The 24386-nt window shown below is 30.7% G+C and overlaps 1 protein-coding gene across 1 annotated transcript; it reads left to right on the top strand.

Annotated features, from left to right (window-relative positions):
- The first annotated feature begins 11080 nt into the window (after positions 1–11080).
- On the top strand, positions 11081–23928 carry eater. The gene is made up of 4 exons (XM_075293946.1): positions 11081–11424; positions 19221–19390; positions 19462–23654; positions 23784–23928. Exons 1-4 carry the CDS (start codon positions 11290–11292, stop codon positions 23858–23860), a joined length of 4575 nt encoding a protein of 1524 aa, XP_075150061.1. The 5' UTR covers positions 11081–11289; the 3' UTR covers positions 23861–23928.
- Positions 23929–24386: the final 458 nt, after the last annotated feature.

Genomic DNA, 24386 nt, shown 5'->3' with positions numbered 1-24386 from the left:
AAATTTTGTCAAAATTTGATTTCTATAGAAAATTTTGTAACAATGTTATGTCTTTAGAAAATTTTGTCAAAATTTTATTTCTACAGAAAATTTTGTCAAAAATTTATTTCTATAGAAAATTTTGTTGAAAATTTCTATAGAAATTTTTGTCAAAATTTTATCTCTATAGAAAATTTTGTCAAAATTTTATTTTTATAGAAATTTTGTCAATTTTTTTTCTGTAGAAAATTTTGTCAACATTTTACTTCGATAGAAAATTTTGTCAAAGTTTTATTAGTATAGAAAATTTTTTAAAAACTTTATTTCTGCAGAAAATTTTGACAGAATTTTATTTCTATAGCAAATTTTCTCAAAATTTTATTTCTATAGAAAATTTTGTCATAATTTTTGTGTAGAAAATTTTGTTAAAAGTTTATTTCTATAGCAAATTTTTCAACATTTTATTTATTTTCAGCATTTTCTCAAAATTTTATTTCTATCGAAAATGTTCTCAAAATTTTATTTCTATAGAATATTTTGTAAAAATTTTATTTCAATAGATTTTTTTTTTTTAATTGTATTTCTGTAGAAAATTATTTGATGGAATTTTATGATTTTTTTATGGAAAGTGGTTATCGTCAATTGCAATTCTATAGAAAATTAAAGTACCTCTTTAAGAATTATACCAATGTACTAAACAGTAAAAAAGTTACCGTTTTTTGTCAATTTTATTTCTACAGAAAATTTTCTCAAAATTTTATTTCTATAGAAAATTTTGTCAAAATTTTATTTCAATAGAAAATTTTGTCAAAATTTTATTTCAATAGAAAATTTTGTCAAAATTTTATTTCAATAGAAAATTTTATCAAAATTTTATTTCAATAGAAAATTTTATCAAAATTTTATTTCTAATGAAAATTTTGTAAAAATTGTATTTCTGTAGAAAATTGTTTTATGGAATTTTATGATTTTTTTATGGAAATATAAAATTAAACTACCTCTTTGCAAAATCTAGCAAAACGTCAAGAATTATAAGAATCTACAAAACAGTAAAAAATTTACCGTTTTTGTAAATTTTTTGCTATAGAAAATTTTTTCAATTTTTTTTTTTTAAATTTTGTCAATTTTTTTTTCTCTAGAAAATTTTGTCAAAATGTTATGTCTTTAGAAAGTTTTGTCAAACATTTATTTCTAATGAAAATTTTGTGAAAAATTTATTTCTATAGAAAATTTTGTCAAAATTTTATTTTTATAGAAAATTTTGTCAAAACTTTGTATCTATAGAAAGTTTTGTTGAAATTTCATTTCTATAGAAAATTTTGTCAACATTTTATTTGTATCGAAAATTTTGTCAACATTTTATTTTGTCAATTTTTTTTGTAGAAAATTTTCTTAACATTTTACTTCTATAGAAAATTTTGTCAAAATTTTATTTCAATAGAAAATTTTACCAAAATTTTATTTCAATAGAAAATTTTATCAAAATTTTATTTCTAATGAAAATTTTGTAAAAATTGTATTTCTGTAGAAAATTGTTTTATGGAATTTTATGATTTTTTTATGGAAATATAAAATTAAACTACCTCTTTGCAAAATCTAGCAAAACGTCAAGAATTATAAGAATCTACAAAACAGTAAAAAATTTACCGTTTTTGTAAATTTTTTGCTATAGAAAATTTAAAAAAAAAAAATTTTTTTAAATTTTGTCAATTTTTTTTTTCTCTAGAAAATTTTGTCAAAATGTTATGTCTTTAGAAAATTTTGTCAAACATTTATTTCTAATGAAAATTTTGTGAAAAATTTATTTCTAATGAAAATTTTGTGAAAATTTTATTTCTATAGAAAATTTTGTCAACATTTTATTTTTATAGAAAATTTTGTCAAAACTTTGTATCTATAGAAAGTTTTGTTGAAATTTCATTTCTATAGAAAATTTTGTCAACATTTTATTTGTATCGAAAATTTTGTCAACATTTTATTTTGTCAATTTTTTTTTGTAGAAAATTTTCTTAACATTTTACTTCTATAGAAAATTTTGTCAAAATTTTATTTCAATAGAAAATTTTATCAAAATTTTATTTCAATAGAAAATTTTATCAAAATTTTATTTCTAATGAAAATTTTGTAAAAATTGCATTTCTGTAGAAAATTGTTTTATGGAATTTTATGATTTTTTTATGGAAATATAAAATTAAACTACCTCTTTGCAAAATCTAGCAAAACGTCAAGAATTATAAGAATCTACAAAACAGTAAAAAATTTACCGTTTTTGTAAATTTTTTGCTATAGAAAATTTAAAAAAAAAAAAATTTTTTTAATTTTGTCAATTTTTTTTTCTCTAGAAAATTTTGTCAAAATGTTATGTCTTTAGAAAATTTTGTCAAACATTTATTTCTAATGAAAATTTTGTGAAAAATTTATTTCTAATGAAAATTTTGTGAACAATTTATTTCTATAGAAAATTTTGTCAAAATTTTATTTTTATAGAAAATTTTGTCAAAACTTTGTATCTATAGAAAGTTTTGTTGAAATTTCATTTCTATAGAAAATTTTGTCTACATTTTATTTGTATCGAAAATTTTGTCAACATTTTATTTTGTCAATTTTTTTTTGTAGAAAATTTTCCTAACATTTTACTTCTATAGAAAATTTTGTCTAAATTTTATTTCTATCGAACATTTTGTCAATTTTTTTTCTGTAGAAAACTTTGTCAAAATTTTATTTCTATAGACAATTGTGTAAAAATTTTATTTCTATAGAAAATTTTGTCAAAATTTTATTTTGTCAATTTTTTTTCTGTAGAAAATGTTGCCAACATTTTACTTCTATAGAAAATTGTGTCACCATTTTATTTCTATAGAAAATTTTGTCAAAAATTTATTTCTATAGAAAATTTTGTAAAAATTTTATTTTTATAGAAAATTTGCTCAAAATTTTATGTCTATAGAAAGTTTTGTTGAAATTTTATTTCTATAGAAATTTTTATCAAAATTTGATTTTGTCAATTTTTTTCTGTAGAAAATTTTTGTCAACATTTTACTTCTATAGAAAATTTTGTCAGAATTTTATTTCTATCGAACATTTTGTCAATTTTTTTCTATAGAAAAGTTTGTCAAAATTTTATTTCTATAGAATATTTTGTCAAAATTTTATTTCTATCGAGCATTTTGTCAATTTTTTTTCTGTAGAATACTTTCTCAACATTTTACTTCTATAGAAATTTTTTTCAAAAATTTATTTCTATAGAAAATTTTGTCAAAAATTTATTTCTATAGAAACTTTTGTAAAAATTTTATTTTTATAGAAAATTTTCTCAAAATTCTATGTCTTTACGAAGTTTTGTTGAAATTTTATTTCTATAGAAAATTTTGTCAATTTTTTTTGTGTAGAAAATTTTTTATTTCTATAGAAAATTTTGTCAGAATTTTATTTCTATCGATTTGTCATTTCTGTAGAAAACTTTGCCAACATTTTATTTCTATAAAAAATTTTGTCAAAATTTTATTTCTATAGAAAATTGTGTTAAAATTTTATTTCTATAGAAAAATTTGTCTATATTTTATTGCTATAGAAAATTTTGTCAAAATTTTATTTTTATGGAAAACTATCTCAACATTTTTTTTTCTTTAGAGAATTTTGTCAAGATTTTATTTTTATAGAAAATTTTGTCAAAATTTTAATTCTATAGAAAATTTTGTGAAAATTTTATTTCTGTGGAGAATTATTTTACGGAATTTTATGAATTTTTTATGGAAAATGCTTATGGTAAATTGTAATTCTACAGAAAATTGAAGTACCTCTTTGCAAAATCTACCAAAACGTCAAGAATTGTACCAAACTACCAAACAGTAAAAAATCTATCCTTTTTGGTAAAATTCGACCTACTGAGGCAACCGTGGTCCCATCGTAGTGTATACCGGTCATCTTAAAATTTAATTATGAGTCGATCTAGCGACAGACAGGCAATCTATCTGTCTGTATAAGTAATTTTTGTGCAAAGTACTGCTCGCACTTTAGTCCGATTGTCCTCAAATTTGGCATAGGGTCTTTCTTTGGTTAAGGACAATAGCATTTGATTTTTGGAAAAAAATAGGTTCATAATTGACATGTTTATGAACCGATCTTCTTCACATTTCGTACATCTGAAAATTTTACAAGTCCCCGTAAAAGTTGGTAAATATCAGCCAAATCGGTTCAGATTTAGTTATATCATCCATATGTATATCTTTTACCCAATGTACAATTATATAGCTCCAGATGCCAGAGTTTCATCTTACAAATGATTGTATCGAGTACAATTGATAGTATCGTCATATATGAGAAATATGGATGAAATCGGTTCAGATTTTTTATATCTATAAAAAGTTTTTTTGAAATTTCATTTCTATAGAAAATTTTGTCAAAATTTTATTTGTATCGAAAATTTTTTTAAAAATTTTATTTTGTCATTTTTTTTTTGTAGAAAATTTTGTTAACAGTTTACTTCTATAGAAAATTTTGTAAAAATTTTATTTCTATCGAACATTTTGTCAATTTTTTTTCTGTAGAAAACTTTGTCAACATTTTACTTCTATAGAAATTTTTTTCAAAAATGTATTTCTATAGAAAAATTTTTCAAAAATTTATTTCTATAGAAAATTTTGTAAAAATTTTATTTTTATAGAAGATTTTCTCAAAATTTTGTGTCTATAGAAAATTTTGTCCGAATTTTATTTCTACCGAACATTTTGTCAAATTTTTTTTTCCGTAGAAAACTTTGTCAAAATTTTATTTCTATAGAAAATTTTGGTAAAATTTTATTTCTTGAGAAAGTTTTGTTAAAATTTTATTTCTATAGAAAAATTTTTCAAAATTTTATTTCTGTAGAAAATCTTGTCAAAATTTAATTTTTATGGAAAACTTTCTCAAAATTTTATTTCTATTGTGAGTTTCGTTCAGATTTTATTTGTATAGAAATTTTTGTCAAATTTTTAATTCTATAGAAAATTTTGTGAAAATTGTATTTCTGTGGAAAATTATTTTATGGAATTTTATGAATTTTTTTATGGAAAATCTTTATGGTCAATTGTAATTCTACAGAAAATTGAAGTACCTCTTTGCAAAATCTACCAAAACGTCAAGAATTGTACCAAACAGTAAAAAATCTATCCTTTTTGGTAAAATTCTACCTACTAAAAATTCTACCTACCTACATCGTAGTGTATACCGATCATCTTAAAATTTAATTATGAGTCGATCTAGCGACAGACAGGCAATCTGTCTGTCTGTATATGTAATTTTGTGTGCACAGTACTGCTCGCAGTTTAGTCCGATTGTCCTCAAATTTGGCATAGGGCCTTTTTTTGGGTTAAGGACAATAGCATTTGATTTGAAAAATATTGATTGGAAAAAATAGGTTCATAATTGACGATCTTAATTGACATGTTTATGAACCGATTTTCTTGACATTTCGTACATCTGAATATTTTACAAGTCCCCGTAAAACTTGCAAAATATCAGCCAAATCGGTTCAGATTTACATATAGCTTCCATATATATATCTTTCACTCGATGTACACTTATATAGCTCCAGAGGCCAGAGTTTCATCTTACAACTGATTGTATCGAGTACAACTGATAGTATCGTCATATATGAGAAATATGGATGAAATCGGTTCAGATTTAGATATAGATCTCATATATATCTTTCCTGCGATATGCACTTATATTGTTTTAAAAGCAACCCTATATATACTGCAGAATAATGGCAAGCACACAGTCTTACCTTTGGAAATTTTTAAAAAGTCCCAAAAAAGTCGCATACTCAAAAATCGTACAAAAAGTCACGTAATGGTAAGAAAAGTCGCATACATTTGTGAAGTCTTTTTATTACTGAAAATGTTGTATAAATCAACCTAAAAACAATAAAGGAACAGTCCCCTTAACAAACAAAGATATTTTACCAACTTACTCGTATTGTATTATAAAATCCAATAAAACGTAAACTTGCAATAAAGTAAAAATTGATTATTACTTTTAAGGAATTTTTATTCGAAATTTGGTCCACTGAAGAGAATTTTGGATGTTGGAAAAACTTGGTCCAAAATAAACATTCATTGTGGCAATGCTGATGACAAGTGAACTCTATTTTATAGCCGAATTAAACCTGCTTCTCACATTACGGTGAAGTACTTAGAGAAGCTTTTAAACACTTAACATTCACAGCAGAAACACATCTTGCTCTTTAGTCGAAACTGGTGTTGGGGGTACAACGGTGGCTTCGCGTAAGGCGCACGTCGATGAATTCCCATTTATAAAAATTGCTTCAAATTTAAACACTTTCCTTTTGCATTTTTTAATAAAGTCGCATGATGTCAGAAAGGTTGCAAAATGCTACTAAAGTCACACAACGGTAACACTGCAAGCACACATCGATGAACATTTTTCAAAATAAATTCACAAATCCTTAATATAAAATTTAAAGTTTGAAAAAAATGCATAATAATTTATCCAGAATCATTAAGACAAAATCTTTCTTCTTTGAAACAAATGCGCTTAAGTGAAAGTAAGTCCGTACTACCATACTCAAGTGCATATAATGAATGAAAGAATTGTCGTCAGCCACATAAAATAAAATTAGATTTCTCTTTATTCGATTTTACAAAAACAAAAACATAAGAAAATAACAAAAATAATAAAAAAACAACAAAACAAAACAAAAATCAGTTCTGAGTGGTCATTGTTTTCTCTTAATCACCCCTATATGGTGTTATCTCGTAATATGGCCCAGTTCTTTGGGGATATGGGGATGGAATGTTGGACTATTGAGTGAATAAATGAGTAACTAAGCCACTCAGAATTTAACTGAAACATTTAAAATTATTAAAAAATTTGATTCGAGGAAAATTTATTATAAAAAAACTGCAGGTTTCATCATCATGGCTGCCACAGTTGGTACAACTCTACTAAAAATGTAGATTTTTTACTTTTTGGTAGATTGGTAGGATTGCTGTTTTGGTAGATATTGCAAAATATTCCTCTTCAACCAAGAGTTACTTCAGAATTTTTCTATAGAAATAAAATTTTGACAAAATTTTCTATAGAAATACAATTTTGATAAAATGCTCTGTAGAAATAAAATTTTGACAAAATATTCCATACAAATATAATTCGGACAAAATTTGCTAGAGATATAAAATTTTGACAAAATTTTCTGCAAATTTAAAATTTTTTAAAAGTTTTCTATAGAAATAAAATTTTGACAAAACCTTTTATAGGAATAAAATTGCGACAAAATGTTCTATAGAAGTAAAATTTTGACAAAACAATTTTTCTAGAAACAAAATTTTCTATAGAAATAAACTTTTGAGAAAATTTTCTATAGAAATAAAATTTTGACAAAATTTGCTATAGAAATAGAATTTTTTATAGAAATAAAATTTTAACAAAATTTTGCACAGGAATAAAATTTTGACAAAATTTTCTATAGCAATTAAATTTTGACAAACATTTTCTATAGAAATTAAATTTTGACAATATTTTCTATAGAAATTAAATTGTGACAAAATTTTCTATAGAAATAAAATTTTGACAAAATTTTCTATAGAAATAAAATTGCGACAAAACTTTCCATAGAAATAAAATTTTGATAAAATGCTCTACAGAAATAAAATTTTGACAAAATTTTCTATACAAATAAAATGTTGACAAAGTTTTCCATACAAATATAATTGGGACAAAATTTGCTAGAGATATAAAATTTTGACAAAATTTTCTGCAAAAATAAAATTTTTAAAAAATTTTCTATAGATATAAAATTTTGACAAAACTTTCTATAGAGATAAAATTGCGACAAAATTTTCGATAGAAATAACATTTTGAGAAAATTTTCTATAGAAATAAAATTTTGACAAAATTTTCTATAGAAATAAAATTTTTTATGGAGATAAAATTTTAACAAAATTTTGTACAAGAATAAAATTTTGACAAAATTTTCTATAGCAATAAAATTTTGACAAACATTTTCTAAAGAAATTAAATTTTGACAATATTTTCTATAGGAATTAAATTTTGAATTTTCTATAGAAATAAAATTGCGACAAAATTTTCTATAGAAATAAAATTTTGACAAAACTTACCATAGAAATAAAATTTTGAGAACATTTTTTATAGAAATTAAATTTTGACAAAATTTTCTATAGATATAAAATTTTGACAAAATTTTCTATAGAAATACAATTTTTTATCGAGATAAAATTTTAACAAAATTTTGTAGATGAATAAAATGTTGACAAACATTTTCCATAGAAATTAAATTTTGACAATATTTTCTATAGAAATTAAATTTTGACAAAATTTTCTATAGAAATAAAATTTTGACAAAATTTTCTATAGAAATAAAATGGCGACAAAATTTTCTATAGAAATAAAATTTTGACAAAACTTACTATAGAAATAAAATTTTGAGAACATTTTTTATAGAAATTAAATTTTGACAAAATTTTCTATAGATATACAATTTTGACAAAATTTACTATAGAAATAAAAGTTTGACAAAATTTTCAATAGAAATTAAATTTTGACAAATTTTTTTATAGAAATAAAATTTTGACACAATTTTTTACAGAAATAAAATTTATACAAAATTGTCTATAGACATTAAACATTGACAACATTTTCTATAGCAATAAAATTTTGACAAACATTTTCTGTAGAAATTAAATTTGGACAATATTTTCGATAGAAATTAAATTTTGACAAAATTTTCTATAGAAATACAATATTGACAAAATTTTATATAGAAATAAAATTTTGAAAAAAAATTTTTATAGAAAATAAATTTTGACAATATTTTCTATAGAAATAAAATTTTGACAAAATTTTCTATAGAAATTAAAATTTGACACAATTTTCTATAGAAATAAAATTGTGACACAATTTTTTATAGAAATAAAATTTATACAAAATTGTCTATAGACAATAAATTGTGAAAAAATTTTCTATAGAAAATAAATTCTGACAATATTTTCTATAGACATTCAAGTTTGACAAAATTTTCTATATAAATAAAATTTTGAGAAAATGTTCTATAGAAATAAAATTTTATTTTGTTATTGTTGGTTTGGTTCTTTAATCATTGTTGTCGTTTTCTTGATTTCAGCCTAAAACCATGCATTGACTAAATTACAAGTGTAGCTTAACCAACAGAGGAAAAGGATGTTTGTTAAATTTATTTGGGCAAAGCCCTATAGACTGCAAGATGGTTGGATGGTCGCGCGTTTCGGAATTTCCACATTCCTCATCAGCATCCTCTACTTGCAGCAAAACTATCAACCAATTATCAGAATAAATTCAGGCAGTTCATTAAACCCAACAATGAACCACACTTGAACCTTCCGAAAAAAGGTTTTACATGATAGCTGGCTTATGCCGAAATAAATTCGTACAAACATAACTCTTTTCCTTTGCCACCGTCAAATCATCGATTTGAGTGCAGTTGGCTGGATTTATTTCGAGTGTGCTTCCTCTTTTTTCTTTCATTCGTTTTGTTTTGTTATTGTTGGTTTTGTTATTTAATCATTGTTGTCGTTTTCTTGATTTCAGTCGTAGTTTAGTCAATGCATGGTTTTAGGCTGAAATCAAGAAAACGACAACAATGATTAAATAACAAAACCAACAATAACAAAACAAAACGGATGAAAGAAAGAAGAGGAAGCACGCTCGAAATAAACCCAGCCAACTGCACTCAAATCGATGATTTGACGGTGGCAAAGGAAAAGAGTTATGTTTGTACGAATTTATTTCGGCATAAGCCAGCTATCATGTAAAACCTTTTTTCGGAAGGTTCAAGTGTGGTTCGTTGTTGGGTTTAATGGACTGCCTGAATTTATTCTGATAATTGGTTGATAGTTTTGCTGCAAGTAGAGGATGCTGATGAAGAATGTGGTAATTCCGAAACTTGCGTCCATCCAACCATCTTGCACTCTATAAGGCTTTGCCCAAATAAATTTGACAAACATTCTTTTCCTCTGTTGGTTAAGCTACACTTGTAGTTTAGTCAATGCATGGTTTTAGGCTCAAATCAAGAAAACGACAACAGAAATAAAATTTTGACAAAATTTTCTATAGAAATAAAATTTTGACAAAATTTTCTATAGAAATTAAATTTTGACACAATTTTCTATAGAAATGAAATTTTGACATAATTTTCTATAGAAATAAAATTTGTACAAAATTTTCTATAGAAGCCAAAACTACGACTTAGATTTTGATTACAAAAATGTAAAATGTTGGTAAAAGTTTGCGTTAGAAAAAAATTTGCCAAAAATTTTCTATAGAATACAATTTAGCCACATTTTCTATAGAAATAAAAAATGTTTGACATAATTAGAAATACAATTTTGACAAGATATTCAATAGAAATAAAATTTTAACAAAGTTTGCTACAGAAACCAAAACTGCGACCCAGATTTTGATTACAAAAATGTGTTCACAGACAGGCGGACAGAATGACATTGCTAAGAACACCAAGTGTCTATCTCGTCTCCTTCTGGGTGTTGCAAAAATATGTACTAACTTATAATACCATGTTCCACAGTCTGGCGCAGAGTATAATTAATTGGATGAACTAATTTCGTGACTGAAAACAAAATTTAATTTTTTTCGGTGTAGTTTTAAGTTGTTCGTTTTCCATTGGAAGATCCTCTCTCTCTACACCATATGCAAAATAATAGGAAAATCCCTTGTTTGTAGTAAAATTCGATAACGAATTGTAAGCTATAATGACGAATAAGGCAGTGGACCAAAAGAAAGAAAAAAATATGCAAACGTCTTCGTCAGCGTATATGACAAAAAAAAAAAAACAATAATATTAAAACAAAGACGGATGTGATTCGCATAAATATCGCATTGCCTATTTTCACCAACTTCTTAATGAGTATGTAGTCATCTCCTCCAGTCCTCCATATACATACGAATGCATACTCTTACTATCATTCTAAGCTAGTTCAAATCCATCGTCATCAACGACGATTAAATTCATATTGGAAATTTTATTTTTAAATATTCCTTCTCTGCGGCAATTTCGAAGCTTCAATATTTGCAATGAACATATCGGTAGCGAGTTAAGAAGATCAGTTGACGCGTAACTTTAAACGAGGAAACAACAAAAGATCCGTTCAATGGAATGACTAAGTGGCTGGTCTCCCCCCATAAGATTATATAATTTTTATTTTAAAACAATATTTTTAGTTATAACCAAAAAAAAAAAAAAAAAATACAACAAAAAACAAGAAGAAGAAAACAAAACAACTAAAAGTGAAACCACAAACAATGATATATCTGAAATTATATTTACTTTTCATTTTTGTCGTTTATGCATCCGCGGCCGGAGATAATATTTGCCCGCGTAAAACGAAAAGGCCTATTACAAGAACGGTTTTTAAAAATGGTGTAATTGAACAAGAGGCAAGTATGGCGATCATGTGACAAAGATGTAATGTGTTTAAATCATCATTCAATCAATCCGTTAAGGTGTAACAAACAACTTGAAAATGATCTGAGTCCTCGCAATTCGGGTTAACAAACTCAAAAACCCAGTTAGTAACTTATAGATTTCCTTAATGTCATGTTCGTGATCTACAGTTTGGTTGATATGCATCGAGCAATTTCAGGTTGCTTCCATTATAAACCACTCGATTTATTCCACACAAAACAAAAAAAAAATCACCAAAATATTTCCAGTTAAAAAGTTAATTGAAGCTGAAAACTTATTCAATTAAAAAATTAATTGATACAATGATTTGAAAATTTTTTTAATTTAAAAATTAATTGATACAATTAACTTTCTAATCAAACTCGGAAGACTAAGCCTTGATCTTTTTTAATTTTTAATAAAAAAATTAATTGATGCAAAAAAATTTTAATCCAAATAAAAACACAAAGTCAATTAAGAAAGTGATTGAAAATAATTATGTCTTTAATTAAAAAATTTTTTGATACAATCATTTTTTAATCAAACTAATTAAAAACTAATTACCACTCCATGGCCTTTTTACCGTAATGGCAAGATGCCAAATCCGGCCAAAACAGTACGGAACAACCGTGTTTCTTCAGGAAAGGCAGCATTCAAACACTCTTTCACGTAAATTTCTTGGTTGACAGTCCCGGAAGCTATGAAAATGCTGCTTTTCAAGCCACAGGTACAGATGGCTTGCCAAACCAAATATTTCTTTGCGAACTTTGACAGTTTTATGTGCTTGAAAATATCTGCTACCTATCCCCTTCCTTTTGCCGTATAAAACTCCTGTCCCGGAAGCTGCTTGTAGTCGGCTTTGACGTAGGTTTCGTCGTCCATTACCACGCAGTCAAACTTCGTCAGCATCGTCGTGTACAGCCTCCGGGATCGCGCTTAGGCCGTCGTATTTTGTTTGTCATCGCGATTTGGAATCACTACCTTCTTGTAAGTCGATAGTCCGGCTCGTTTTGGCTCGATGTACCGTTGTAGACGATACACCCAGCTTATTTGCGGCATCTCGGAGAGAGAGAGGTTAGGGTTTCGTTTGAAACTACCGGTAACTCTCTTTGTCGTCTCAGCGGCTTCCGGTTTTCGATTTCCCCCCGATCCAGACTTCCTGGCTGTCGACAAACGTTCCCCAAACACTTTAATTACATTTGTAACGGTTGATTTGGCAACTTTTAGCGATTTTGCCAGCTTTGCGTGCGAGTAGCTCGGATTTTCGCGATGCGCGAGCAAAATTTTGATACGCTGCTCTTCTTGCTTGGACGGCATTTTGACAACAGAAGAGTGAATTCCAAAATCAAAATAAGAGAAACATTCTACACACACACACCTTCAAAATGAGGGGTGTTCAGGTTTTTTAAATGCAAAATTGAAAAAATACGTCAAGTTTATATTGACCAAATTTTGACCGTATCACCCTGTAGCCCCCATATAAACCGATCCCCAGATTTGGCTTGCGGAGCCTTAATGAGAAGCAAATTTCATCCAATCCTGCTGAAATTTGCTACATGGTGTTGGTTATGGTCTCTAACAACCATACTAAAATTGGTCCATATCGGTCCACTTTTGCGTATAGCCCCCTATATAAACCGATCCCCAGATTTGGTTTGCAGAGCCTCAAACAGAAACAAATTTCAACCGATCCGTCTGAAATTTGGTACATGATGTTGGTATATGCTCTTTAACAACCATGCAAAAATTGGTCCACATCGGTCCATAATTATATATAGCACCCTATATAAACCGATCCCCTGATTTGGCTTGCGGGTCCTCTAAGAGAAGCAAATTTCATCCGACCCGGTTGAAATTTGAAACATGGTGTTAGTATATGGTCTCTAACAACCGTGTCAGAATTGGTCCATAATTATATATAGCCCCCATATAAACCGTTCTCCATATTTGACCTCCGGAGCCTCTTGGAGGAGCAAAATTCATCCGATCCGGTTCAAATTTGGAACGTATATGGCCGTTAACAACCATACCAAAATTGGTCCATATCGGTATATATAGTTATATAGCCGATCCCCAATCACACAAAAATTGGTCCATATCGGTTCATGATCATGGTTGCCACTCGAGCCAAAAATAATCTACCAAAATTTTATTTCTACAGAAAATTTTGTCAAAATTTTATTTCTATGGAAAATTTTGTCAAATTTTTATTTCTATAGAAAATTTTGTCAAAAATTTTTTTCTATAGAAAATTTTGTCAAAATTTTATTTTTTATAAAAAAATTTTTTAAAGTTTTATTTCTATAGAAAATTTTGTCAAACTGAATTATATACGTATTTAATCGGTCTTTATTAATTTAATATACCCCGTATGGACTTACTTACAATTTAGAAGACGGTGTTAGGAGGTTTTAAGATATCTTGCCATCGGCAAGCGTTACCGCAACTCAAGTAATTCGATTTTGGATGGCAGTGTTTGGAAGAAGTTTCTACGCAATCCATAGTGGAGGGTACATAAGCTTCGGCCTGGCCGAACTTACGGCCGTATATACTTGTTTTTTAATTAAAAAAGGTAACTATTTTCAATTACTTTCTTAACTGAATTAGTTGTTTTAGTTTTATTACAAAATTGATTTTTTGAAATATTTTTTTAGTTAAAAATTAAAAAAACAAAAATTTTTCCATCACTTTTTATACCCTCCACCATAGGATGGGGGTATATTAACTTTGTCATTCCGTTTGTAACACATCGCAATATTGCTCTAAGACCCCATAAAGTATATATATTCTGGGTCGTAGTGAAATTCTGAGTCGATCTGAGTATGTCCGTCCGTCCGTCCGCCCGTCTGTTGAAATCACGCTAACTTCCGAACGAAACAAGCTATCGACTTGAAACTTGGCACAAGTAGTTGTTATTGATGTAGGTCGGATGGTATTGCAAATGGGCCATATCGGTTCACTTTTACGTATAGCCCCCACATAAACGGACCCCCAAATTTGGCTTGCGAGTGCTCTAAGAGAAACAAATTTCATCCGATCCGGCTGAAATTTGGTACATAGTGTTCGTATATGGTTTTTAACAACCATGCAAAAATTGGTCCATATCGGTACACTTTTACGTATAGCCCCCATATAAACGGACCCCCAAATTTGGCTTGCGATTGCTCTAAAAGAAGCAAATTTCATCCGATCAGGCTGAAATTTGGTACCTGGTGTTAGTATATGTTCTCCAACTACCATGCAAAAATTGGTCCATATCGGTACACTTTTACGTATAGCCCCCATATAAACGGACCCCCAAATTTGGCTTGCGATTGCTCTAAGAGAAGCAAATTTCATCCGATCCGGCTGAAATTTGGTACATGGTATTAGTATATGGTCTCTAAGAACCATTCAAAAATTGGTCCATATAAGTCCATAATTATATATAGCCCCTATAAATCGATCCCCAGATTTGAACTCCGGAGCCACTTGGACGAGCAAAACTCATCCGATCTGGTTGAAATTTGCAACGTGGTGTTAATATATGGCCTCTAATAACCATGCCAAAATTGGTCCATATCGGTCTATACACTCTTAGAAAAATATGTTTTTCATATGTTCCGATATAAACAAAGTGTGTTTCGGGCACAATTTTAAAACACAATATATTGAAGTGCAAACATGTAATGTTCCTAAACTAACACTAAATGTTTGGGACATCTATGTTAATATGTTAGAATATATTATGTTTGGGGCATAAATGTTTCATAAAAATCATATGTGTGAATGCAAACATATATAAATTTACAAATTTCGACTAAACATACATATGTTGTGATATTTTATCCAAAGCGACAGAGAGAGAGTAAGAGAAAGAAATGGAAACCGGGAGAGTTGACGAAAGATATCAACATAACACAGCGAAAGAATCAAAAGAGAACAATTTCTGTGAAGCCGCTGATATGTTGTTTCGGAAAACTGTTTTATGGTAAGGCCAAAAATTTGATATGCTTAAGTCTAAATATTATTTAATTTGAATAAAGAGAATGGACATTCGGAACCAAGAGAATAGACATTTGAAAAAAAGCCTGTGTTTTCGCCTTGAGAGCAGCATTTTATGTATGTGTGGACATGTGTTTTGTTTATCATTTTGGCATTATGGGCACAATTTTTTTCTTTGTTCGTTAAAAGAAATCAGGGGTCTTCATAAAAATAACGAAAGGGCACTATACTCTTTTTAGAGTTGGGACAGTAAAATGAAATAAGGAGTAAATAGTGAAAAATTACACAGTAAAATGTATAAAAACAAAGTTTAGTTCTTCTTTATTAATAAGTAGTCCAAGAGGAGTTGACGGACACCTTCAAATATAAAAGCGGGCATTAAGTTCGAGTTTTGCAGCTAAAACAATTTAAAAAGTTTTATTTTCTTTAAAATGAATTATTAAAGAAAAATAAAAGGCATTTTAGAGCGATGGTGTTAAATGCTAGTAAAAAACTGTTCACGCCTAAATAAATTTATGTTTATAAAGGGTGATTTGTTAAGAGCTTGATAACTTTTTTTTAAAAAAAAACGCATAAAATTTGCAAAATCTCATCGGTTCTTTATTTGAAACGTTAGATTGGTCCATGACATTTACTTTTTGAAGATAATTTCATTTAAATGTTGACCGCGGCTGCGTCTTAGGTGGTCCATTCGGAAAGTCCAATTTTGGGCAACTTTTTCGAGCATTTCGGACGGAATAGCCCGAATTTCTTCGGAAATGTTGTCTTCCAAAGCTGGAATAGTTGCTGGCTTATTTCTGTAGACTTTAGACTTGACGTAGCCCCACAAAAAATAGTCTAAAGGCGTCAAATCGCATGATCTTGGTGGCCAACTTACCGGTCCATTTCTTGAGATGAATTGTTCTCCGAAGTTTTCCCTCAAAATGGCCATAGAATCGCGAGCTGTGTGGCATGTAGCGCCATCTTGTTGAAACCACATGTCAACCAAGTTCAGTTCTTCCATTTTTGGCAACAAAAAGTTTGTTAGCATCGAACGATAGCGATCGCCATTCACCGTAACGTTGCGTCCAACAGCATCTTTGAAAAAATACGGTCCAATGATTCCACCAGCGTACAAACCACACCAAACAGTGCATTTTTCGGGATGCATGGGCAGTTCTTGAACGGCTTCTGGTTGCTCTTCACTCCAAATGCGGCAATTTTGCTTATTTACGTAGCCATTCAACCAGAAATGAGCCTCATCGCTGAACAAAATTTGTCGATAAACACATTTCGAACCGAACACTGATTTTGGTAATAAAATTCAATGATTTGCAAGCGTTGCTCGTTAGTAAGTCTATTCATGATGAAATGTCAAAGCATACTGAGCATCTTTCTCTTTGACACCATGTCTGAAATCCCACGTGATCTGTCAAATACTAATGCATGAAAATCCTAACCTCAAAAGAATCACCCTTTATTATAAAATTATTTATGTATGTTTATACTCGACTCCACGTTTTTGAATTCCTTTCAAATTTAAAGTTTTGTACCAAAAACAGTTTTTTGTTACAAAATTGTTATTTTTGCAATAAAAAATAATATTTTATCCAAAAATCAGTCAATTTCGTTTATATCAAGCACTGTTAATGACTATAAATCTTTAATAACCCACATTTCGAAGTTTCATTATAAAAATTTAATATAGTATAAATATAAATGTGTAAATTAAAAAAAAAAAAACAAAAAAGTGTTCGGTCGGAGCAGGGATTGAACCCACGACCCTTTGCATGCAAAGCAGACACGCTAACCACTGCTCCACGTGGCAAACAAATGTATGTTTCTGTTAAATAATGTTATGTTTGCATGGGCTCGAGGGCGCTGCAAACTATGCTATATAAATGTAACTTATAACGATAATTATCTGCTGGTGACCATGACAGCTACGTAGCCCAGTGGATAGTGTGTTGGCTTACAAACTGTATGGTACTCGGTTCGATTCTCCGTGCAGGCGAAAGGTAAAATTTAAAAAAATTATAAAAGTGAATAATTTCTTCAACATTATTTGTATTACAGAAAAAGGTGCCAAGAATTAAAATATTTCGTGGAAGTGAAAATAACAAGTATGTTAGGGAATGAGCACAATCGTCTTTGGGAAAAATTCTTCCAAGCATATAATATTTTTGGGCTCAAAATGCTTCCAAACATATAATATGTTCACATAAAACAAACATATTAATGTTTCGGCAGTATCCAATAATTTATGTGCTTCCTGCAAAATATGTTTGGAACATATGTTAAAGAAGCGATTTTTTTTGAGGGTGTAGATATATTTAGCCGATCCCCAATCATACAAAAATTGGATCATATCGGTTCATAATCATGCTTGCCACTCGAGCAAAAATAATGTAGCAAAATTTTATTTCTATAGAAAATTTTGTCAAAATTTTATTTCTATAGAAAATTTTGTCGAAATTTTATTCCTATAGAAAATTTAGTCAAATTTTATTTCTATAGAAAATTTTGGCAAAATTTTATGTCTATAGAAAATGTTGTCAAAATTTTAATTCTATAGATAATGTTGTCAAAATTTGAAATCTTTTGAAAATTTTGTAAAATTTTTATTTCTATAGAAAATTTTGTCAAACTTAATTATATACGAATTTAATGGACCATTTTAAGTTTAATATATACCACGTATGGACTACGTGGTATATATTACGGTATTAGGAAGTGGATGACAGTCTTCAGTATAAGTTTCTACGCAATCTATGTTGGAGGGTACATAAGCTTCGGCCTGGCCGAACTTACGGCCGTATATACTTGTTTTAATTGACTTAGTCTTTCGAGTTTTCATTAAAAGATTAATTTTATCAATTAATATTTTAATTAAAAATTTTAACATTTTCAATCATTGACTTAATTAACTTAATCTTTCTAACGTGATTAAAAAGTTAATTGTATCAATTAATTTATTAATTACAAAAAATTTCAACTTCAATCAACTTTATAATTGGAAATATTTTTTGCTGTGTAAATCGACTCAGAATTTCACAACGCCTAGAATATATATACATTATGGGGTTTTAGACAAATATTTGATGTGTTACAAACGGTCGGACAGATGGACATGTTTAGATCGACTCAGAATTTCACCACGACCCAGAATATATATACATTATGGGGTCTTGGAAAATATTTCGATGTGTTACAAACGGAATGACAAAGTTAATATACCTATGTGGAGAATATAAAAAATGCCAACCATGCCAGATTGTTTTATGAACAATGAACAAAAATTGTAAGAATGAACTACCGTGTGGTTAAAATGGTAATGATTCGGCACAAATGATTTTCTTCTTTACTTTTAGTTCATTTTTTCTCCTCACAGAGGGTCGCATTTCGTAAATTTTAGTTAAAAAGTGTAACAGGTCATTACTTCTTTAGCCTGTCTGCAAAGCAGGATGGTATTCAAGAGGTAGTAAATATTCCCCAACAATTTTCTTTTTATTCTGCGTACAATAAAAATGAATATAATTTAATAAATATGCAATTTTAGTGAAATTAAGGTTTTTATTTCTTTTTTTAAATTTCAATCAAAAATGTGACTTTTGATACAAAATTATGTTGCGTTCTTTCTTCTTTTGTTTTTTTTTTTTTTTTTTGACAAATCTACCAGGTTTTGGTAAAACAATTCTGGCAACGCTGCTTCTAACCAATATTGAAGAAACAATTTTTGAACTATCAAATATCATAAGCGTTAATTAATGTAGGATTTTTTTGGAACCGCTCGATTTGTATCTAATGAGCTTTTTTCAACTTTCAGACTACGTATGTGGAACGTGTGGTTAAGTTTTGTTGCCGTGGTTATCGCATGATCAAAGGCAAATGTGAACCCAGCTGTAACAGAGGGTGTGACAATGGAAAATGCATTAAGCCCAATCAATGCGAATGCTTGCCTGGCTATAAATATTTCAGCGAGTTTGTGAAACATCGGTGAGTTTTATTTGATAAAAAAAAAATAAAAATATTAGAAAAGTATTTAACTTTTCGATTTTCTTTGCTAGATGTATTCCTGAATGTGGTCCATGTATAGGAGGCTTCTGCAGTGCTCCTGGTAAATGCAGTTGTCATGGGAATTTTGAACTTATAGGCGATAGCTGTAAGCCAGCATGTAAAAATTGTGAGAATGGTTCCTGCAATGCTTCGGGCAAATGTGAATGCCATAAGGGCTATGAAATGTCGGCCGAGAATAAGTGTGAGCCGGTCTGTGAAATGCCTTGTACGAATGGGGTTTGCTCGGCGCCCGGCGTTTGTAGCTGTAATGCGGGTTATCAAAAAGATGGCCAAGAGAATTGTATCCCAGTTTGTAAAAATGGTTGCAGTAATGGTCGTTGTGTTGCTCCAAATCTTTGTGAATGCCAGAAGGGTTATGCTAAGATTTCACCTTCTAGTTGTGAACCCATATGTCATTCGGGTTGCAGAAATGGCAAATGTGTGGCCCCAGATGAGTGCAGATGTAATACGGGTTACTCACCATCTGAAGATGGTGAATGTGAGCCTGTGTGCAAAGCAGGATGTACGAACGGTAAATGTATGGCACCCGATCAATGTGAGTGCAATAAAGGATATAGCAAAGTCTCTGCCGGGGCATGTGAACCAAAATGTGAGCCGATATGTTCGAATGGTCAATGTATAGCTCCTGATTTTTGTAAATGTAACGAGGGCTATACTCTCAAGGCGGGTAACAAATGTCAACCGGTATGTGAACCGCCTTGCAAATTTGGCCAATGTGTGGGACCGAATCGATGTGAATGCCAAAAGGGTTATGAACTATCCTCCAAGGTCAATGAATGTCAACCTATATGCAAATCGGGTTGTCCCAATGGCAAATGTGTGGCACCTGGTAAATGTGAATGCCTCAAGGGATATCGCCAAATATCTGCTGAGCTGTGTGAGCCTATTTGTTCCAACAATTGCCCCAATGGCCAATGTGTGGCCCCTAATGTTTGTGAATGTCAAAAGGGCTATTCCAATACAATTCCCACATTATGTGAACCCATATGTGAGTCAGGCTGTCCGAATGGTTTGTGTGTAGCCCCTGGAGTTTGTCAATGCCTGTCAGGTTATGGGATGGAGGAAAATCATTGTAAACCCCAATGTTCTGGAGTACCTTGCTTGAATGGTAAATGTGTAGCCCCCAATGTTTGTGAATGCTTGGAAGGCTATAAAATGGTGAATGGTCATTGTGAACCTCAATGTGAGTTGGGTTGTGAAAATGCTCTCTGCATTAAGCCCAATACTTGTGAATGCCTTTCGGGTTATTCCTTGCGAACACTCCATGCCTGCGAACCTATATGTGATTCCAAATGCCCCAATGGTATTTGTATAGAACCAGGAAAATGTAAATGCAATGAGGGATATCGTTCTGTAGCTTCGCAAGAATGTCAAGCCATATGTGAGAATAATTGTCCCCATGGCCTATGTGTGGCCCCCAATGTCTGTGAATGTGAGAAAGGTTATGCAAATAAGAATTCCCTTACCTGTGAACCAGTTTGTGAAACTAAATGCCTCCATGGCTATTGTGCTGCTCCAAATAAATGTGAGTGCCTTAAGGGTTATAAGATGGTGAATGATCACTGTGAAGCAATTTGTGATCAGGGATGCCATAATGGCCTATGTGTGGCCCCTAATGAATGCGAATGCCTGGAGGGATATTCCAAATCTGCTAATGGGACTTGTGATCCCATCTGTAATGAAGGATGTCCTCATGGTTTTTGTAGTTCCCCTGGCATTTGTAGCTGTAATGAAGGTTATGCCATGACATCTCCAAATAACTGTAAGCCAGTGTGTCAACTGGGATGTGAAAATAGTGAATGTGTGGCCCCTAATGTATGTGAGTGCCTCAAAGGGTACTCCAAGGTATCATCAAATCTATGTACACCAATATGTTCCAATGGCTGTCCAAATGGTAGCTGTATTGCTCCAGAGACGTGTACATGTGATGAGGGTTACAACATGAATTCCCAAAACGAATGCAAACCCATATGCCCCCAGGGTTGTAATCACGGTGTATGTACTGCCCCCAATATCTGTGAATGTGAGAGAGGCTACAAGGCAGAGACTCCAAATATCTGTTTACCCATTTGTGAATCGGGCTGCCCATTTGGTGAATGTGAGGCCCCAGGAATATGCAAATGCTTGCCAGGATACGAAATGACCAAAGATGAAAAATGTGAACCTGTGTGTCCTCTAGGATGCCATAATGGCAAATGTGTGGCCCACAATACTTGTGAATGCTTAGAAGGATATTCCGCAACGGAAGCCAATCATCATTGTGAACCCTTCTGTGAGACGGGCTGTCCTAATGGCCAATGTATTGCTCCAGGAATATGTGAGTGTCTGGAAGGTTTCAAAGCCAACAATTCCATGATTTGTCAACCGCATTGTGAAGGAGGATGTCCCTATGGTCAATGCCTTACTCCAGGCCAATGTCAGTGTCATGAAGGTTATATCAATGAATCTCCCTTGGTATGTAAGCCAATATGCCAGCCTGAATGTCAAAATGGAGTTTGTATAGCTCCAGGAAATTGCGAGTGTTTCCTGGGTTATGAACTGGTGGAAGATCATAAATGTATACCCATATGTACAAATGGTTGTGAGAATGGTTTCTGTACCCAACCAAATGTGTGTGAATGCAATGTGGGCTATGGCCAGACCTTGGACAATAAATGTGAACCCATATGTTTGACGGGTTGCCCCAATGGGATGTGTGTGGCTCCTGATTACTGTGTATGCCAAGAGGGTTATACACAAAACGCGCTGGGAAATTGTGAACCCATATGTGATCCCAAATGTTCGAATGGAGTTTGTGTTTCTCCAGGGAATTGTTTATGTGATCCAGGATATGAAATGGGATTAGGAAATATTTGTCAGCCCATATGCTTGGAAAAATGTCTCCATGGGTCCTGCATTGGCCCAGACATTTGCGAATGTCTCCCAGGCTATAAGAAGATTTCCAAATATCAGTGTGAAGCCATATGTGAACCTGCTTGTTTGGGAAATGGAGAATGTATAGCCCCAAATTTGTGTGAGTGTCATGAAGGCTATCAAAAAAATAGCTCCAATTACTGTGAACCCCATTGTCCGCAAGGATGTTTACATGGTCTTTGTATAGCTCCAAATGTATGTGAATGTGAAAGAGGTTTTAAAAAATCGGCGCAAAATGAATGTTCCCCAATTGAAGGTCTTTATTGTGATGGGGAAGGGATTTGTCATTGCCTGGAGGGTTATAGGAAAAATGAAAATTCTGAATGTGATCCCTATTGTCCCAAAGGATGTGCAAATGGAGAATGTATTCAACCAAATGTCTGTCAATGTCTGGAAGGCTATAAAATCACCCCGGAAGGAATATGTCAACCCTATTGCCGGGATAATTGTACAAATGGTGTTTGCATAGCCCCCAATATCTGTCAGTGTTTGGAGGGCTATAGTAAAATTTCAGAGAATACTTGTGAACCACGCTGTGATACCGGATGTCCCAATGGTTTATGTGCGAAACCTGGAGTGTGTATTTGTTTGGAGAATTACACTCTAAATTCCCATAATGAATGTGTAGCTCAATGCCAACCAGGATGTGATCATGGTGAATGTATTGCCCCTAATGTTTGTAAATGCCACGAAGGTTACCAACAACTGAATGGAGAGGGCGTTTGCATACCTATTTGTGAAAATCAATGTCCCAATGGAAAATGTGTACAACCTAATAATTGTTCCTGCGATCCAGGCTATCAACTCCAGGATAATGGTCTATGTGAATTAGACCAGATAATCGAGAGAAATTCCGATATCAATTCTATACAATCGAATGAAATGGATTACTCTCAGTGTTCTATTTCTTCATGTATTGACGGAAGTTGTGAGAACGGTTTCTGCGTATGTAGTGGTGATTATGTTCCCATACAACTTGAGGATTCTAGGATCCAATGCATCCCGAAATGCTACGATGATGTGCAGTGCGCAAATGGCTTTTGTCGTGTCAATGGAACTTGTGCCTGTAATGACGGTTTCATCTTTTCCACCAAGCAGCTACATTGTGAGTCCGAGTTATTGATAGCCGGTGAAGATTTTCTTCATTCGAAGTTATGGCTGAGGGGATTTTTCATTTTGGCGTTAATATCCTGTGTCTTGGCTTTCAATATTTTGATCATAATGTGGATATATGCACGAAAGAAGGTCTCCTATCGTGTCGATGCCAAAGGTGAGTAAATACTTTATTTCGTTTAATCGAATAATTTTAATTTAAGCCTGACTAGCATCCTATAATTTTTTATTTTTTCTATCGCACTATTTCTTATTAACCAACAATGACTTCCTTCCTTCCTTACAGAAGATAAATATGGACTTGTAAAATTATCTGCAAAAAAGGCTGATGTCATACGAAATCCTGAAAGTTCAGAAGTTTGAAAAGATTTCTCAAAATGCCGCAATAAGAAATGTCCTAAATTAAATGTAAAACTACATATTGTATAATTTTTATTGTTAATAAAATAGTTGTGTTACAAAAAAAAAAAAATATATATATATATGGTATAATATGGATATGCTTCCTAAAAATGTGCTTATAAAGGGTGGTTAAAATTTCAAGGTCCGATATATTGGTATTACTCAATTATGTATTTAACCACCCTTTACATGTAATGAAAACAAATATATACGGCCTTAAATTCGGAAAAACCGAAACTTATGCATGTTTTGCATTGAAGTTCTGCTGAAGATTGCCATCCAGAATTGAATTACTTGGGTTATAGTAACACTTACCGATTTCTTCTTAAATTGTAAGTTAGTCCATTGGAGCCTATGTTGGACAAAAAAGGCAAAATATGCATATAAAAGCCTCTTTAGTTTTTGATAATTTTACATAGAGGAGTCTACAAATAATTATGGACCGATATGAACCAGTTTTAGTATGGAAATTAGAGGGCTAAATTTC

This window comes from Haematobia irritans, chromosome 2 (genome assembly GCF_050003625.1).
Source record: "Haematobia irritans isolate KBUSLIRL chromosome 2, ASM5000362v1, whole genome shotgun sequence".
Lineage (NCBI taxonomy): Eukaryota > Metazoa > Arthropoda > Insecta > Diptera > Muscidae > Haematobia > Haematobia irritans.
The sequence above is the reverse complement of the archived record's forward strand: the minus strand, read 5'-3'. Positions and strand labels throughout refer to the sequence as shown.

Excerpts from the sequence above, each read along its gene's own strand:
- eater (XM_075293946.1), top strand. The coding sequence starts at position 11,290 with ATGATATATCTGAAATTATATTTACTTTTCATTTTTGTCGTTTATGCA. Across the intron at positions 11,425-19,220 it reads ATGGTGTAATTGAACAAGAG|ACTACGTATGTGGAACGTGT; the intron begins GCAAGTATGGCG and ends TTCAACTTTCAG. Across the intron at positions 19,391-19,461 it reads AGCGAGTTTGTGAAACATCG|ATGTATTCCTGAATGTGGTC; the intron begins GTGAGTTTTATT and ends TTTCTTTGCTAG.